The sequence below is a fragment of the Gigantopelta aegis genome, chromosome 14, assembly GCF_016097555.1.
Source record: "Gigantopelta aegis isolate Gae_Host chromosome 14, Gae_host_genome, whole genome shotgun sequence".
In the NCBI taxonomy this organism is placed as follows: Eukaryota; Metazoa; Mollusca; class Gastropoda; order Neomphalida; family Peltospiridae; genus Gigantopelta; species Gigantopelta aegis.
In genome coordinates this window covers 32,842,024-32,862,119 of record NC_054712.1, presented here as the reverse complement: position 1 = coordinate 32,862,119, position 20,096 = coordinate 32,842,024, and the positions used below count along the sequence as shown (strand labels likewise).

Genomic DNA, 20,096 nt, shown 5'->3' with positions numbered 1-20,096 from the left:
TTTTTTTAACAATTATCTGTTATTTCTTTTACATTCATGGCGGTGGGGTGGGGTGGGGTGGGGTGGGGGTATGAACAAAAAACAAACAAAAAAACAATTCATCCGCAAACTGAATCGGCAAAACCCTTCTCACATAACTTTGCGGATTTTTTTTTCGTGCCCAGATGAACGTAAAAGAAATAACAGACAATACTTATAATTAAATTTGAATCATAGTTGCTAATAATAACGCTAAAAGTTTATACTTTATTTTAAATTATTTTTGGTCCATAAACAATAAAGCTCAATAAGACAATTTGCCAATATATAAAATGACATCATCAGATATGACGTTCCCTGATGACGTAATTTTTATATTTTTCGAAGAGTATAATAGACAAACTCCTGTTGCTACGTACGCGTCTGCACCAATGGTATGACGTTTTCTTGTAATAATTAAATTTCCGTTACATTCATTTAAGAATTGACCACAATTGTTTTTCGGTTCATGCAAGTATGAGCCGAAAAAACGATGTGCATGACTCCGCGTACACAAACACTCGGTGTACGTCTGTTTGTAGTTAGCATGTGTAAACAGCGGATTTTTGTAGTTCCCCATGTATAGTGGTCAAGCTTTCTAAGGCAAAGGGTCCGCCTCAAACTTCCCAGCTGCTCTGCTTGGAAGGCTGGAAATTCAACGTTGTCTCGCGAGGTGAGGTGGGGGGAGCATTTCCCCGAACCTCCTTTAAAGGCATACTGTCACGGATTTAAAGATGTTATTTCTCTAAAAATGGATAATAAATAAAACTTATATTAATTGTTGGAAACTAAATCTAGCTTTCGCACCACCTTAACTGAACCATGATAGAGTAAATCCATGTCAACCCTCTCGGCAATTTAACTTTTTAAATTATGGACCATTGCCTATAATTCAACTTTTTTTTTTACAAAATATCATTACTAAATGGAGTATGGTGGTTATGAAGATAATTGAATAAAGTACATTTAGGGACAAATCAAATAATTGTTCTGGTTATACGTTTTTTTTTTTTTTTTTTATTGTCCCCAGCTCTGTGACAATACGCCTTTAACAGGTTATACATGTATTTCCATCCTCCAGGCCATCACATTCAGAATGCCCCCCCCCCCCCCCACACACACACACACACACACACACACCTTTTAAAGTTAAAAGTGTGTTTTGTTTGACGACATCACTACATTGATTTATTAATCATCGGCTATGGGATGTCAAACATTTGGTCATTTTCGAATCGTATTCTTAAAGCAAACCTAATAACTTTTTTTCCATTATCAGCAAGATATATTTTATATGCACTTTCTCACAGACATGACAACACATACCACGGCCCTTGATATATCAGGCACTGGTTGGGACAGGGAAAAGCGCAACAAGAGAATGGGTTCACAGAGGTGGTTCTAACCAACAAAAAGCCATTTCACATATGATATAAATATAAAATAGACAAATCATTAAAAATATATATATATATAAAACATGAAATAAAGCTTTACAGAGAAGCAATTACGATTTAGCTCAGACCTGGAACCGAGGAGCGTTCACACTGCGGCATTTAGCCACAGATAAAATTTAGTCTGAGCCTGGATCGATGTTTTTGGTCGTACGAAACTAGTCACGTTTAAGCTAGTCAATACCAAGTTAGACCTAAACAATTGTTAGTGTGAACCCTTAGTCCAGACTAAAAATGCTTGTGTGAACGCAGCTATAATTTAGTTAGAACAATAGTGTGACGTCACAGGTGTGGCTCAAGATCAGTGATCCATAATGCTCAATGTTCATAAAGAAGTGTGCTTTCAAAGAGATTTAAAATATATGGAGCACTCCATGCCTATCAATATGCACAGTTCTGTGGCAGCCATAATAATACATTTGTTTTTTTTATCGTCTACAGGATATGTAAAAGGTAGTTTGATGTTCTAATGTATATTATTTACTCATAAAATAATAATAATAATAATAATAAAATAAATAAAAAACCAAAAACGATGGTTTTGAATCCCAGACTGATAATGTGCACTGTAACAATCATTGTAAACTGACTGCCAGTGTGTTCTGTATTGCGATTGGTTAATTACATTCTTTTTCCGGGATCAAATAGAAAATACCACCCGGAAATCTAATGACGTTATTAGCAATTGGAACAGGCGAAGTTGGCGATTCAAGGGTCTACAGTTAGATTGTAGCCAGGTCTTTTTTTTTTCAAGAAATATAAAATATATAGTTAGTTCCGTAGAAAAACGATTCAGTTTACAATGGTGACAACCATATTGAGTTTTAAGATTTGCGGGTGTTGCTAACGCCTTCGGTCAAAAATGAAACATTTGCCGGCATCAAATAGACAATAACACCCGCAAATCTGAAAACTCCATATGGTTATCTCCTAAATAATACACAAGATGTATGTATGTATGTATTCATATTTTATTGAGTATTACATTAGATCAGTTTTACATGAAGACAAAGTTGACACGTTATGTACAAACACATTCTCGGGCTCCGCTAATAATATCACTGACTTAATTAAACAAAATCAACTTGTAATAAAAGTAGCTTATCCCGAAGGGCCACATAGAACCCAGATATCCACCAACTCACCCACTTTTCCATAAATATTATTTTAAAACTACCCACTTAATTTAGAGAGGCATTTTCAAACAACAGAAAACATCTTCCCTCTGTTGGTTGATGCAGTTTGTCGAGTTATGGATCAGGAACTAGACTTTGGCAGGATAAATGTAGTTAAGCCATTGGGCTACACGGTTAGTAGATAATGGGTTTGCATAAAAAAATAAATATATATATTGGCTTCTACCAAAAGTAAGTCTTAATTGCCCACTGTGGAGGTGTACGGTCACAATACGAAGGCTAGAAATTGACAGGACGCAAGGGGCATTCAAAATACAGCATATATATATATATACATATATATATATATATATATATATATATATATATATATATATATATGTTTTTCTGATAATCAGTGTCACCAGCAGGTTTTGCTTGCTATCTTAAATTAAGGCATAGTAGAGTCATAAAATTAAGAAAAATTACTGCCAACTATGTCGACATTAGAATCACCAATATGAAATTATATATAAAAAAAAAAAAAAAAAAAAATTAGTTTAAATTTTGGTAATATAAAATGAGATTAAAGTTTATATCAGTTCAAATGGTCTAGAACTGCTTGCCGGCTTCTAACATTTGCTTCCCTGGGCCCGTTTTAGATCCCCTTATGTGTATAACTACCTTATGCTCTTAGGTGATCTTAGCTACCTTATACTCTGATATTACGTTAACCCTGAGATCGCTTCGTAAAACGGGGCCCTGGAGACTAAAATGGCCAGGCAAAGATTGCTTCCCATTCCACTGACTGAATTTCGAACCTTGCATTCGTCCCTCGCCAACCACTAACAACTAACTATGAACCCCTGTCCTGGACGGACAGTCCAGATAGCCCCGGTGTGCCCAGGACAGAGTGCCTAAACCTTAATTTGATAAATGCTTGAATTAAAAGAATATAATTGAATAGAATGAATATAACATGATGTCCACATATGAAACTAGACTGGGGTCATCAACATGTGACGTCAGAAACCAAACGGCATCGGATCTTCATGCCCAGACTGTCTGACGTGTCAACTCGTCCGACCCAATATCTATTGTTGTTCTGAAGCTGGATTTTCAACTAAAATATAAAGAACAGCAGAAATGTTATTAGGTATATGAGGTGATCTAAATAACATGAACATTCGGGTTTTTTAAAGCTAAAGTTAAACAAATATACAGAACTTCACATACATTGTTTGCGCTTCTTATTTATTGCACGAGTTTATTTTGTGCAAGAATATATAGGCCTACCACAAGACCGCGTAGCGGTCGAGTGGTATGTTCTTTCGCAAAATAAACGAGTGCAATAAATAGAAAGCGAAATCAACGTATGTGAAATTCTGTATTTTTATTACATACCTATTCAATCTTACCATAGTGATAAAGGCCTTTTGAAACCGTGTAATAAATTTATTCTGTATCGCACATATGTGCAATCTGGACGGGAACTTTTAAATGGGGAATTCTTTTTTTCTTTTTACAGCAGTTAGCGCCTTCTATTTACTAACGTCATATATGATTTACAAATGACGTCATATTGTATTTGAAACATTACACAAGGCTGCCGCAGAGTATGATTCTTAACGTTAAATGAATCCATGAAAGGAGTTTTGGTCATAGATTTAACAAAGTGTTGTTATGACGTTAAATTAAAAACCGTTTTTGTAAAACATAAAAGAAGGTATGTAATAAATACAGAACTTCACATGCGTTGTTTTCGCTTCCTATTTATTGCACTCGTTTATTTTGCGAAAGAACATATATATTCTTGCGCAAAATATTTTCGAAGCAATCTTATCCTACAAAATTGTAAAATCATCGTAAGCTATGACGTCACTATGGCGTGTGTTGTAGTGACGTCACACCCTATGATGGTTTTACGATTTCGTAGGGCTAAGATAGCTTTGAAAATATGGTCCCAGACTCGCATGGGCCCATATTTTCGAAGCAATCTTAGGGCAACGACATAGTAAAATCATCATGTTATGACGTCACCATGGCGTGTGCTGTAGTGACGTCATAGCCTACGATGTTTTTACCGTTTTGTTAGCGATAAGATTGCTTCGAAAAATATGGGCCCTGGGCCCATATTTTCGAAGCCATCTTAGTGCTACGAAATCGTAAAACCATCGTAGGTTGTAACGTCACTACAGCACACGCCATGGTGACGTCATAACACGATGATTTTACTATGTCGTGACGTCATATTTGACGATGGTTTTACGATTTCGTAGGTTGAGATTGCTTCGAAAATATGGGCCCTGGCTCTTAACTAATTCTTAACGACAAAACTGTAATACATGATCAGGGATCCGTTTTACGAATCGATGTTAGCGCTAAGCCTCAAGTCCATACTTACTTTATGCACTTAAGGTCAACTTCGCGCTACGATCGCTTCGTAAAACGGGGTCATGGGCCGTATCTCTGCACAACGCAGGGTCGACTCGTCCATAGGAGGATTCCACTCCGAAGGAGATCCCCTACAGGAGATTTCATCTCTCGTGTACCGCCACAAAGAAGACTGTCACTCCCATACTAAATCAAAATTAGCACAGGACAGAGCTAATTGGAATAACTACAGCAGCGAGGACATGCACTCATGAATCACTGTCATGACGGTTACAATATCAGGTGTTCGCGAAAATAGACCATAAACTATTACACCACTTTGGGCTGTAACCATGGCTTAACTATCACGCCACTGTGGTCTGTAACCATGGCTTAACTATCGCACGACTGTGGTCTGTAACAATGGCTTAACTATCACACCACTGTGGTCTGTAACCATGGCTTAACTATCGCACCTCTGGTCTGTAACCATGGCTTAACTATCACACCAATGTGGTCTGTAACCATGGCTTAACTATTACACCACTGTGGTCAGTAACCATGGCTTAACTATCACACCACTGTGGTTCAGTAACCATGGCTTAACTATCACACCACTGTGGTCTGTAACCATGGCTTAACTATCACACCACTGTGGTCAGTAACCATGCTTAACTATTACACCACTGTGGTCTGTAACGATGGCTTAACTATCACACCACTGGTCTGTAACCATGGCTTAGCTATCACACCACTGTGGTCTGTAACCATGGCTTAACTATCACACCACTGTGGTCTGTAACCATGGCTTAAATATCACACCATTGTGGTCAGTTAGGTTAAAGATAAAGTTTGTTTTGTTCAACGACACCACTAGAGCACATTGATTTCTTAATCATCGGCTACTGGATGTCAAGCATTTGGTCATTTTAACATATAGTCTTTGAGAGGAAACCCGCTACATTTTTCAACTAGTAGCACGGGATAATTTATACGCATCACCCCTACAGACAGAATAGCACATTCCACGGCCTTAGATATACCAGTCGTGGTGCGCTGGCTGAACGGGAAATAGCTTAATAGGCCCACCGACGGGGATCGATCCTAGACCGACCGCGCATCAAGCGAGCGCGTTACCACTAGGCTGTGTGTGTCCCGCCCCACCCACTGGGATCAATAACGTTCTCAATTTTAGGCCGTACACAAAGTATTCACTTCACCCATTCGCTGAATCCAGAAGCGCTTCCCAAAGGAATGCGGCTCACTCATTCCCGATTCGCCCATCTCACCAGCAGCTTGATCGACCTGCAGGACAGAAAGAGACGTTTAAAGAGACTATACCCAATGTTCAGCTATGGCAAGACTTCTGTTTGCCACCCCAACCCCAAACGTCTTCGCAACCCAAAGTACCATTCCGTATAACCACTGCACTCAACGAAATACAGTAGTTACACGGAATGGTACCTTGACTTGCGAAGTTTCACCCCACCCCACCACACCCCACCCCACCCCACCCCACCCCACCCAATCCCAACAAAATAGGGGTTTTTTGGAAGGGTGAGGTTTTTTTTTTTTTTTTTTTTTTCAATATCTTACCTTAACATGTTTCAACGATAAAACATTATTATATAGATAAATTCATTTGGAATGACCTTTAACCAAGTTATTTCAATTTTCGTTTGGCCGTTGAAAGAAATAATAAATTCGCACATACGGAATTATTTTCAGACAAAAATCGATATTGAGATACAACGAAAACATTACGATGTCCAACGAGTTGTTTTCACGTATCTAACGAGCGAAAGCTGTAAACTAACTCACTCTCTCTCTCTCTCTCTCTCTCTCTCTCTCTCTCTCTCTCTCTCTCTCTCTCTCTCTCTCTCTCTCTCTCTCTCTCTCTCTCTCTCTCTCTCTCTCTCTCTCTCTCTCTCCCTCTGTGTGTGTGTGTGTGTGTGTGTGTGTGTGTGTGTGAGCGAGCAACTTATTTTCATGCTTATATCCAATAAAGGATCAAGCACGCTATCCTGGACAAACACACCTCAACTGTCTGGGCTGTCTGTCAGTTAGTTGTTAGTTGTTAGTGAGAGAGATGAGGGTGTAGTGGTCTTACACCTACCCATTGAGTCATTAAAACTCACTCTGGGTGGGAAGGAAGGAAATGTTTTATTTAACGACGCACTGAACACATTTTATTTACGGTTATATGGCGTCGGCACTCTGGGTGGGAGCCGATACCGGGCTGCGAACCCAGCAGCTACCAGCCTTATGTCAGATGGCTTAACCACGACACCACCGAGGCCGTTTTAGTGCAGATAGCAGATAAGTACTGCAGATACAAACGTTTATTTGGAAAATGTACTTGTCGAACATGCACAAAGGTGCGTATTTGCAAAAAAAAAGAGGGAAAAACAACAACAACCCCCCCCCCCCCCCCAAAAAAAAAAACCCATCGACAAAACATTGCAATATTAATCTGATATAGTAACATTAAAATATCAAATTAAAGTTAAAGTTTTTGTTTTAACGACACCACTAGAGCACATTGATGAATTAATCATTGGCTATTGGATGTCAAACATTTGGTATTTCTAACACGTCAGAGGAAACCGGCTACTTTGTTTCTTTTATATGCACTTTCCCATAGACAAGGAAGCACATACCATGGCATTTGACCAATTGTGGTGCGCTGGTTGGAACAAGAAAAACAAATCAGTTGAATGGATCCACCGAAGTGGTTCGATCCTGCGCCGCAAGCACCCCAAGCGAACACTCAACCGACTGAGATAAATCCCGCTCCGAATATCAAATTAATGCCCAGAATATTTTGTTCAGGCACCAATTTCACATAACATCGTAAACCTAGTAACGTTTGCAGATCATTGTATATCTACGACTAAACCACAATTCTTATTACTATTAACAGTACAACTAGCATACTTTGTGAAGTATACATATTTTATTTTATTTCGTCCTTGAAATGATTAAATTATCCCTAATGAACTGATGTTTCTGCGTGAAACACGTAAACGTAAGACAGGTGTAAAATTGCTAGTCGCAAACGTAAACGTTAACGCAAATTTTATTTGTCAGTAAATCCATATGCGTATACGTAATCTGTAATGCGCATTCCGTAATCATAACTAACTATGCAAATGTGTTGAGTATATTCTATTTATGCGCTTCCGTAAGTGTTCATGTGTGTGTATACGTCTGGTAATTCGATCCGTGTATGCATTATATACGCATATAGATTACGGGAAAATGGAATTCGCGCTTTACGCTGTTTTGTGAATTTGGCTCAAGGAGACTGGACAAGAACAAGAATATAAAACTCTCTGCACCTACCTGACATCCTCGTCCGCTAACAAAGCGGGTCTGACCCACGGCACTAACAACCGCCGTTAGTAGGGGAATATAGTAGGTGGTTACCAGTGCTATTAGTAACTACTAAACACTCTTCTAAATGGTCAGACTAAGCCCACAGCAAAAGCTGATGGGAAATGAATAGTATGTAATGGCATGGATAGCCACAAAAGACAAGCACATGTTGCGGTTGGAGAGACAAGGACTGGGATGTGGAAGTGGACAGCGAAAGAAGTTGAAAGATAGAACGAGCTGCCAGATTGGGAAGAAATGAGATGGAAGTCAAAGGTGAGAAAGACAGTGGGATAAAAGAAAAGAAAAAAAATAAGAAAAAGAATATAAACCATAAAAGAAAAATATAAAGGAGAGCATAAGGGTATTTCGTTTTTCAGTATTCCTCAGTATGTAGGTAGTTGAAGATATCGTTTTTAAAATGCAAATGTTCACCTTCGGGTTGAAAGCCGGAATATTGTCCGTAATTGACGTCATTTGACCGTGGAGATCTTCTGTTGAGGTAAATGTTGTTATCAGGTCTTTACCGCGTTCAATTCTAAATTAGATATTAAATATTCATGAGCTGAAAGACGTCCTAATATTTCAACGATCGTCAAACAGGAATTAACATAATATTGAATTTCGTAAAACATATTATGATGACAAAGAAACATTTATCAGTTATGCAGTTATGAGACAGGGAAATTACATCTCTTGATATATATACAACCGTTTTGTCTGAAAAAAAAATAAAAAAAATAAAAAGGATGATTTTGGCAGGGGAGGATCTAGGATTTTGAGATGGGGTTTAAAATTAATAAGTTAGGCTGTTAAACTGTATCATTTGTTAAAGCACCAGCAAAACCTACACAAGATAGAATACCAAGCTGGGGCGTAGCCAAAGAGTTAAAAGCGCCGAGGCAAACCCAGACCTGTAAAATAAATATCTGTCATGGGAAAAATAAAATAAATCTGGGGAAATTCCAGACGAAGCAAGCGCCTCGTCTACCTCATGTTGGCTACGCCATTGCCAAGCACGCTTGAAAATGTTATGATACGGTGCTAATTGCTAGTTAAGAGGAGGGGGGGGGGGGGGGGGGGGGGTAAAGTCCCCACTTGGATCTACCACCATTTGGTTTTTAATTTTTTGTTTATTTTTTCAAAAGTTACCGGTTTAAAATTGCCATCTCGACAGACTAAAAATTTCCCAAATTAACAAATTTATAAGTTTGAGCCCTAACAGGGTAAAATTTCTTCCATCAATGCTACAGTAAAATGTCACAGAATATTGCATAACATTAAATAGATAACCTTTATTAAATATTTTTTTGTGTGACCCTCCTTCCATGTTGCTTAGATAAAAACAAAAATTCACCTAGCCACCAGTCTGGTTGAAAAAATATACACATCATTACATTAATTCTAATTTACTTTTGTTACTTGAATCCAGTTACGGATCAAGCACATTGTCATGGTCACATACCTCAGCTGACTGGGATGTAAGTCCAGGATAGAAGTTAATGGTTAGTTGTTAGTGATTATTGAGACAGAAGTGTCCTCCATATGGAGCTATTTAAATTTGCTCTAGGTGGGAACTAGACTGCCAACCATGCTTTACCCCCATACCAGCATGGTCGGGCGTAAAGTGTGTACTCATCACTAGAACTCTACTGACATCTGTATAACACGAGATACAATACTAATTAAAATTAGTTCCACTGGTTAATTACCTGTGGATCTAAAAGCACCCCTTGGAGCTCATGTCCAGCGACCTTTCAGTCGACCACTCAAAACCTTACTTGCAAAATCATGCTAGTGATTTGAAAAGAATTTGAAAACATTCGGGATTATGCCGAGGGTATAAAACGAAATGATTCGGGTGAATTACGAAATATGCCGGAAAACTAATTTCAATATAAATTTTGTTTCAAGACGAAAACAAAAACCGTGATGGTATAGCCATAAAATCTGTTTATACTAGTATACAATTCAGAGTTTATTACTGCACTTTTCCCCCGGTTTTTACTGTTGAAATAGACCAACAAGTTCGCCTATTTTTAAACAGTCTCGCCCGATATTTTTAGAAATTGTATGCTCCCGAATAACGCTATAAAAGGCGAAGTGTAATTGGTCGATATTTAAATTGTTATTTATAGATGAAATGTCACCTGGACATGGCAGTCCCGGCAATGCTGTTAGATCTACTGGTAGACCAGTAGAAGTAATATTAATCAGATTGCACGAGATAGAATAGCAAAGAGTCGTACTCGTATTCGTCGAGCTTGGACTTGAGTTTGCCGAGGAGAATCTGCTGCTGGTTGGAGAGAACCTGGAGAGCTTTGAGTTTCTCCGAGTCGGATTTCTTCTCCTCCACCTCAATCATCAGTTTGTTGTTCAGCTTCTGAAGCTTTTGAATCTGATCCATCAACGACCTGGACAACAAACACGTTTAGTTTAACAACACATGGGAGATGTAACAGTGGACATTTATACATTGTAAAATGGAGGAAAAAAAAATCCATTTGCTCCAGAGATATACCTTTCTGACTCTTCGAGATACAATTTTGAGTAAAAGTCAGTATCTATCTGTGATATTTGTATTTTTGCACAGTTCTTTACACTGTGTTTTTATTTAAATCTTGAATTTTTATATTGATATTGATCATCACTTTATTTGTTTACATTTACCATAGTTTGACATCCAACAGCCGATGTATTTTTCGTGCTGGCGTGTCGTTAAACATTCATTCATTCATTCATTCGTTCATTCTGTCCACAAACGAACAGGCCAACAGATATGTTTAATTTAGCAACTCATGGGAGAAGTAACATAATAATTTTATACATCGGCAAATGACGAAACAAATATATATATTTGCTCCAGCAGGGATCAAAGCTTCTGATTCTGATCCATCAACGACCTGAACAACAAACACAACACGTGGGAGATGAAACAAGGGAATTTTATATACTGGAAAATGGAGAACAAGAATCCATTTGTAACACGATAAATTCATACACTGGAAAATGGAGATCAAAATATCTAAGCTTTTGACTGATCCACCAATGACCTAAACAGCAAACACGTTTAGTTTAACAACACATGAGAAATATAACAGGGGAAGTTTATACATTGGAAAATGGAGAGAAAAAATCCATTTGCTCCAGAGATCTAAGCTACACCCTCTGATCTACAAATGAACTGAACAACAGGTACATTTAATGTAATAACATATTGGCAATTTAACAGGTGCATTCTTTTATATTGCCCCCCAAAAATCAATTCGGTGCATCAGCATTTTCCACATCAATTTATGCAGTTAATATGTAAGATACGAGTTTAATTTGTCAGCATTACAAAAACTAAATAATTAATTAAGAAAAATGACACGGAGAATTGAAAATTGGTGGAAAAAAATCCTATTAGTCATGCAAAGAAAACAAATGTTACAAAACAAAAAATAGAACACTGCTTTTAATGTTGACGAGCTAAAGAACAATCTTCTTGAAATAATGTAGCTCACTGGTAGAGCACTAATCAATTGTAGAACAGTCCTCTGCCAGTATATAACAAAATTCATGATATGTACCACCCTGTCTATTGAAAACAGACCGGCCTCAGTGGCGTCGTGGTTAGGCCATCAGTCTACAGGCTGGTAGGTACTGGGTTCAGATCCCAGTCGAGACATGGGATTTTTAATCCAGATATCGACTCCAAACCCTGAGTGAGTGCTCCACAAGGCTCAATGGTTAGGTGTAAACCACTTGCACCGACCAGTGATCCATAATTGGTTCAACAAAGGCCATGGTTTGTGCTATCCTGCCTGTGGGAAGCGCAAATAAAAGATCTCTTGCTGCCTGTCATAAAAGAGTAGCCTATGTGGCGACAGCAGGTTTCCTCTAAAAAAAACAGTGTCAGAATGACCATATTTTCAATAGCCGAGTACAGGTAAAGTAATACAATGTTCCCTACCAATTAGTAACTCAGTCTTCAGAGATCTTTGCCCCTTTTGAAATAATACCACTGAATATGCAGCTGCCTGTTAATTATTAAAGAGACATTCCCGAGTTTGCTGCAATTCTTAAGATTTTATAGACTAACAGAGACTTTTTAATGACTGTAATTACATATCAAATATATTGTTCTGCATACAATATTAGTGGCTGTATATTAAACGTGTTTCTGATCGTTCTAATATTTGTACTAGGTTAAATTTCATTTTATTTCCTAAAAAAAGATTTTTTCGACGTACGAAATTATTTGAAAACAAAATCCAGTTTGGGCTTCTTACAGATATTAAGATGACAAGAAACGCATTGAATATACAGACACTGATATTCTAAACAAAAATATATTTAATATGTAAGTTTAATCGTAGAAATATTTTATTAGTTGGAAACATCTTACAATGCAGCAAACTCGGGAATGTCCCTTTAATGACTTTGCTGTGAGTTTGTAAGAAAACCAATTGTAAATTTAATTTTGAAACATGTAGCTAAGAAAGTATTATTGATAAATATTTTGGCTATTTGCTACATACTTACTCTGCTTTATCTTTATTTTTTTCTCTGAAAAATAAAAACAGGAATATTTAGTAAATTGCATAGATGTTGTATCTGGTGGGTTTTTTAAGTATAACAGTGATGGAAGACTTTTAAAAAAAAAATTTCAATTTATGAGCATAGTATGAAAACAATTAAAAACCCACATATTTTGCTTTAATGTAATCTAAACAACACACCATAAATTAAACTGATAATTAAATTAAACATTGTCCAGGGCATAAAAATTAAACTTCGTAAAAAATCTGAAAAGTAATTTGGTACAATTCAGCCAAAAATAAAAATAAAAAATAGAATAAAATAAAATAAAATAAAATAAAATAAAACGTTAAATAGCGACGATAATAAAAAGCAATAACAATCTGCCAAAAATGAAATGAAATAAAATGGAAGTGAAAATGAAAATAACAAACTAATGTTAGTCTAAAACACAATTTAAAAACCCCAACAAAAACGAATGAGCAAAATTCTAACAAAATTAATCGTATAAAATAAATGAAAAGACAATCAAATTAAAAAAAGAGAATTAAACACGAAAGAGTGTCTGAAATAAAACCAACAATAAACAATACAACATAAATTGTTCTAACTTTCGCTGTTTGGCCCATGACGTCACGTTCTCTATGACCAGCTCACTCTCGTGGTGAAGTCGACTCCCCTCAGCTTGTGATTCGACCAGAGCCAGTCTTAAGTCTAGGACGTCTTTCTTAGCACTTTGGTACAGTTGTTCTAGATTAGTCCACGATTTGTTAGACTGCAAAAAACCCAACCATGTTTAAAAAAAACAAAAATCAAAACAAAAACAAGAGAAATCATTAAAGATTGGCCTGTTAATAAGAGAACATATTATTATTATTATTATTATTATTATTATTATTATTGATGTTTTACTTTTATTGTTTTATATTTTATTTTATTTTATTTAAATTTACTTAGATTTCAATTTTGATTGCTTATATTTGATTTGATTGTTTAAATTTATGTAATTTATTTAATTTATTTAATTCATTTTGATCTTAAATGCTTTGCTTTGATTTAATTAAATTTTAATTTTAATTAAATCTGATTTTATTTTGATTTGATTTATTTATTCTGTTTAGTGTCATTTTATTATTTAATTATTCTGTTAAAGCCGCACACCCTAGTTCCATCCAGCGAAAATAAATTATAATTTGGTTAATCTACAAACCTGTAACACACTTAGATCACGTTTTTATCAAATGGAGTGAAAAAGCAGGTTTTATATCGATAAATACCATGGGAATCCCCATGTCCCAATTGCTTAAAATAATTTTGAAAGTTAGTATTCTGATGTCACCGGTAGAAGCACAACAATGCCTACGTCACGACAAATTTCACAGACTTGGGGTGCGTTCGTTTCACCTCTCCTGGACATGTTCCAACTGTTCTGTCCTGGTTGTATCCCCTCTCCAGATATCGTAAGACTTAGCAAAGTTATTGGTTTTACGGGTTTGTAACGTTTTGTATTGAGACACTTACTTGTCTGAACTTTATTGTTACTGAAAATGTTCACGAACTGTGAAGAAAAATCTCACAAATGAACAACAACAAATCGGATGTTGATTGCGCGAACCGTGCACGAGAAAACAAACCGAACCAAAATTATCACGGTCACGTGATATACCAACGTCTGTGACATTAAAAATAGATTGGACCTCGCTTGCTTAACGGTTTTTTCTCGACAACACGTTTTGTGAAAAAATGCAAAAAATGCATTTCGTGGTTTTACAAACATCAGGATTACCAAAAAGCACTTCAGGTGAATGGAAATGTGTATTCTAAATAATAAAATGTAAGTAAAGTGCAATTTTATTTGTGAAAAATGGGGTTTAATAGCGAAAAACAACGCCGTAATGGTTAAGAAATAAACGTAACTAGGGTGTGTCCCTTTAATATCATTTATATTTAAAATTATCATGTTATCCTTGTTATTTTGAATCTCAGTTTGGTCTAATTTTCTGCTAGTTTGGAAATTCAGTCTACTTAAACTTTTTGTTCTTTTTTTAACTCATTTTAGTTTTAGTTTTTTTTGCTCATTTGGTCAATCGATCTAATTTGACGTTTTGCTACTTTTGATATCTTTATCAGGTTTGAATCTACACTCTTTCGGCAACCGATCTCGACTTGATATCTTACTTCTATACGTAACTTAGTCAAGTTAGATTTTTTGCTCTACCGGTAACTGGGTCTAGTTTGAAGTTTTGTCCTTATGGTAATTTGATCAAGTTTGACGTTATACTCAATCTGAATTCATGTTTTCTTTCTATAGGTAACGTATTAATCTAAACACAGAAAGTAAAACATCATGATAACATGTGAGCAAAAAGTCAAACTAGACCGAGTAGAGCAAACATTCTAAGTAATGTTACAGTAGTCTAGTTAAAACTGTTTAGTTTTCAGTAACTTGATCGACTTTTGACTTTAAACATTTTTGACAAATCAGTCTGGAATGATGTATTCTGTAATGGAGAATGCACAGTTAACTGGATCCTTGAAGGCTCGAGTGGGTTATTTTTCCAGAATCCAGTTATCCGTGTATTCTCTTACTTAATCGATTTAAAAAAAAAACAAATTAACTGATATTTCATAATTGTAATAATAATAAAAGAAATGGGTAAAATCTCAAGGAATATTTACAAAACTAATAACCCAAAATGACAGCATGCTTTCGAACTTAACCTGAATTTGAGGCCAGTCCGTTCTTAACGGTGAATGGCTGGCACTAAGCGTGTTACACGTGATAAACGTGCAATTTATGATTTGACAATCTTCGCTGTATTCTGTCCGAATAATTACTATCATTAGTATCAGGTTTATAAGGCTTAAATTGCATGCTCTTTCGATGGTGCAGTGGTCTGGCCTTGTGGACTAAAGCGTTGTACTTGTTTATAGTGTACACAGTATGTTCGAAATTCCAACCCGAACGCACAAAAAGTTCATATTGCATTGTTCAGTTGTAGATTTTTTAAAAATAATCTACAGTCAGAACAATGGTGTGACATCACAGGTATGGATTAAATAAAAATACTCCCCTCCCCCATTTTGCAGATAAATATAATATGCGTAATTTATTAAGAACACAGTCAAAGCCAGATAAAGTTATCTTTTATCCTTCCTTTATATCTTTATTTAGTCTATATTTTATTTCCACTTTGTAATTGCTGTATTTCATTCTGATATGAATAATAATATGTTATATTATGTTGAGATTCAGATTATGTCATGTCTGTTTGCTATATGTAACATGTAAGGTAATGAACTCGGGTCCCCATCTCTGACATTACCATAACACATTTTAGTGGCAATAAAGTAAAAAAAGAAGAAAAAAAAAAAAAAAAAAAGAATTTTTTTTTTTTTTTTTGACTAAAGACCAACTACCTCCTCTAGAGTGGACTTGTACATTGTCTGAATTCTTTCCAGCTCCCCGTTCAAGACAACTATTTCTCCCTCCTTTTTAGAGAGTTCTTTCAGGGACTTCTTCAACTTCGTCTGACTGGTGACAAAATCAGACTGTACGGTGTTATACAGATCTTCAAAGTGCCGAAACTGGGAAAAAAACCCACATCCGATTAAAACTCATCCTTGTCATCTAGGTTGATCTTAAATGGGTAATAAATATAAGTTAAAACTTCTTTTAATCTGCCTCTATTCTGTTTTGTTTTACCAGTGGTCTATTGCTAGCTTGCTGTCTCTGTAGGATCTGGTATAAATGTGTCTTATACTATTACTAAACAGGAATAAATAAGTATCCAAAACATCACTGATTAATGTCACTGATCCTGTACTACAGGGGACATCTAGAGGATATAGGGGTGGAGGTAAGAGTTGCCACTCAAAAAAGGACACTTACTTTGCTCTTGAATAAAAAAAAAAAAAATTCATTCTAAATCCATACTATGCTAAGCTAATTAGTGCACTTGCAACTCCAAGGGTGGTATACCCATAGGACCCAATCCGTAGATCCACCTCTACCTTAACAGTGCCACACTGGGTATCATCAGCTGATAGCAGTTGGTTTGGAGTGTTACAGACGGGGCCGCTACACCCAATTAGCAATAATGGATCCACATGTTTGACAGTGCTGGGCCCGTGCTTGTAAAACGTTTAGAGTCCAGACTCACATAAAATTTGTATGGCGTTGCCATGACGTTCACGTCTCAGACTCTATTAGTCTCGAGTCTAGACTCTAAAAGTTTTATAAGCACCAGGCTTGATCTTGATTATGATTACTTGGGTGTTAATTATTGTGCTCCGCCACTGTATTATATAAAGCCGTGTACATTTGTTCAATAATTAAGAGCTGAGATCAAGGTTTCAAAAAGTACTTAGTCTTATACGATATTGAGCATATGCTAATATATATTGCTTGAAGTGATGCTGTACCTCATCTTTTGCGGCACTGTTCAGCTGATCCATCCGTTGAATTTCTTGGTGAAGTGTTTTCATTTTTTCCTCGTACAACAACAGCTGAATATATGAACAAAATATAATTAAGTAAAAACAAGACTTAAAAGTGCATGCCCTATCATTCAAATCAAAAGTCTTGTGATCTGCATATGGAACTCTGTAATATAATATAACTACTCAAAAGAATTTAAGGGTCAGACGATATTTTCGACATTATTTTCTGAATGTCAATTATATTAGCTAGACCATAATGTCACGCATGGTATTGTTCCATTTTGACGAAAGTGGGTCTAAGCAACCCATAAATGAATTAAAATCCACTGTCATTGACACTGTCGACTAGTTCTAATGGTGAAAACATGCTTACATTTGCACGTAAATTAGGGCGAAAGCGAAAGGTCTGCTAAGTGCCCATAACCTGCTTTTTCACAAAGCGCTTCATTTGCACGCTTTGCACGTGTATTCCATGTTCCCAATGCTGAATTTCTGTATAATTGGAGTTTGCGTTCGTGTATGTTGCACACTCCAAATTCGACAATGGTACGACTTCAACTGACTATCGAAGAACGAGGAAGGGCTATTGCTTGGCTTCAGGATGGCAATACGCAAAGAAATGTTGCTCTGAGACTTGGTGTCAGTCAGAGTGTCGTTGGCCGACTTTGGCAACGGTGCCAAGCAACGAATTCTGTTCGAAATCGTCCACGTTCGGGAAGACCCCGAAGCACTACAAATAGAGAGGACCGCTACATCACCAATATGGCTCTACGTCAACGCACAACCACTGCACGCCGATTACGTGACAATCTGCGGACTGCGACTGGAACTCGAGTGTCTGATCAAACCATACGCAATCGTCTGAGAGCCAATAATCTACGCTGCCGTCGCCAGGCTGTTCGACCACCACTCCTACCACGTCACAGAATGGCCAGACGTCACTGGTGCACGCTTCATCTGCGGTGGCAACGTGTTCATTGGGGTCGAGTGATGTTCACTGATGAGTCCAGGTTTAGTCTCCAGTTCAACGACGGTCGGGTTCGTGTCTACAGACGTCCTGGGGAGCGCTTCGCTGACGTTAACGTTAGACAACGTCACCGTTTCGGTGGTGGCAGCGTCATGGTGTGGGGCGGCATCTCTATCCACCACAGGACCCCCCTCTATGTGGTGGATGGCAATCTGAATGGAATCTGCTATCTGAATGAGATTATCCGGCCGTTGGTTCTCCCAGGCCTTCAGCAGATTGGCGGCGAGGCAGTTCTGCAGGATGACAATGCCAGACCCCACCGAGCCAGGGTGGTAACGGACTTTCTCAGACAACAAGGTATCGCCAGGATGGATTGGCCAGCATATTCGCCTGGCTTGGCCCCAATAGAGCACGCCTGGGACGAATTAGGCAGGAGAGTTCGGATAACCATGCCCCTCCGGCCAACCTTCATGATCTGGGTCAACTTCTTATGGCAGAGTGGCAGGCCATTCCCCAAGAGTTCTTCAGACGTCTGATCAACAGCATGAGGCAACGATGTGTCGAGTGTATTCGCGCCAGGGGTGGATTCACACACTATTAAACGAATGTTCTAATGTGTAAAATCCATGTTTGACAACCTTCAACTTTGACAGCATGTCATGTGACTTTCTTGTATACAGTGACGTTTATTTGTGTTTTTTTGTAAATATGGAACAATAAATAATAATTTTGGTGTAGTTTACATCATCAATCTAATACACTCTGAAACTTATTTGGTTATACATTTTTGACCCTTAAATTCTTTTGAGTAGTATATATTTAAAAGCACATAAAATCAACTGGCAGCATTCGAACCTTTTGCATCGATTTGCATGACATTTGACAGCCCGCGACCTTAACCACTGGGCCAACCAGTCAAATTAACCGTAGTTAAAAAGGGTTCTGTCAAACACTCAGTTCAACACTAATGTAACAGTTTGTATACAGCAATTAGGTCAGGTCAGGTCTGGTCAACGGGCTTAACGTGCACATTCAGAACTAGCTGTTGTAGCACACGCCTGTCATGGATGCAGGTGTCGATTTATGCCGGCTAATCCGTCCAGGACAGGAAAGTGTTTGGGGTGGGTGGGAGGAGGAAACAGCAATTTGTAAAGCAAGATCTTTATCTCGATGACAAATCCCAATGGTGTTGTGGTTAAACTATCCAGAGTAAGTTTGAATGGATCAGTGGAGAGATTTAACGTTAACGGCAAACCATTAACAACTGTAGTGAATAGATACCCCAGATATTTGAGGTAGGTGTGTGTGCATGGCAAGGAAAACTTGCTTAAACCATAATTGGCATTGAAGTTAAAATGAATCAGTGGATTGATAGACGGATGGATGGATGGTCGGGCGTATGGATACATGGATGGATGGATGGATGGATGGTAGTATGGATAGATGGATGCATGGGTTGGTGAGTTTGGGTTTTAATGAAAAGTTAAGAAACGTTGTGGTACCACTAGAGCACATTGATTAATCACCGGCTATTGAATGCTATACATTTGGTAATTTTGACGTGTAGTCTTAGAGAGGAAACCCACTACAATTTTCCATTAGTAAAAGGGGATCTTTTATATGCATCATCGCACAGACAGCGTAGCACATACCACGGCATTTGACATAACAGTCGTGGTGCACTGGCTGGAACAAGAAATAACCCAATGGGCCTACCGACGGGGATCGATCCTAGACCGACCGTGCATCAAGTGAGCGCTTTACCACTGGACCACATACCGCCCCGCACTGAATGTACGAATGAATGACTATTTCTAAACCTTGTTT

At 37.5% G+C, this 20,096-nt stretch overlaps 1 protein-coding gene across 6 annotated transcripts in view; it reads right to left on the bottom strand.

The window, feature by feature from the left end:
• Nucleotides 1-3,159: 3,159 nt before the first annotated feature.
• Nucleotides 3,160-20,096, bottom strand: part of LOC121388452 (CAP-Gly domain-containing linker protein 1-like) — a 38,700-nt gene continuing 21,763 nt past the window's right edge. For 3 of the 6 annotated variants that reach the window (XM_041519776.1, XM_041519779.1, XM_041519780.1), the window contains 8 exons: nt 17,285-17,368; nt 16,280-16,447; nt 13,471-13,634; nt 12,863-12,886; nt 10,585-10,749; nt 8,771-8,873; nt 6,176-6,265; nt 3,160-3,710 (listed from right to left, as the gene is read on the bottom strand). In XM_041519776.1, the coding sequence (XP_041375710.1) occupies nt 3,600-3,710; nt 6,176-6,265; nt 8,771-8,873; nt 10,585-10,749; nt 12,863-12,886; nt 13,471-13,634; nt 16,280-16,447; nt 17,285-17,368 (909 nt within the window). In that variant the 3' untranslated portion in view covers nt 3,160-3,599. Of the gene's footprint in view, nt 3,711-6,162; nt 6,266-8,770; nt 8,874-10,584; nt 10,750-11,192; nt 11,239-12,862; nt 12,887-13,470; nt 13,635-16,279; nt 16,448-17,284; nt 17,369-20,096 lie in introns of those variants that run through there. The other 3 variants (XM_041519777.1, XM_041519778.1, XM_041519781.1) reach the window with 3 other exon arrangements.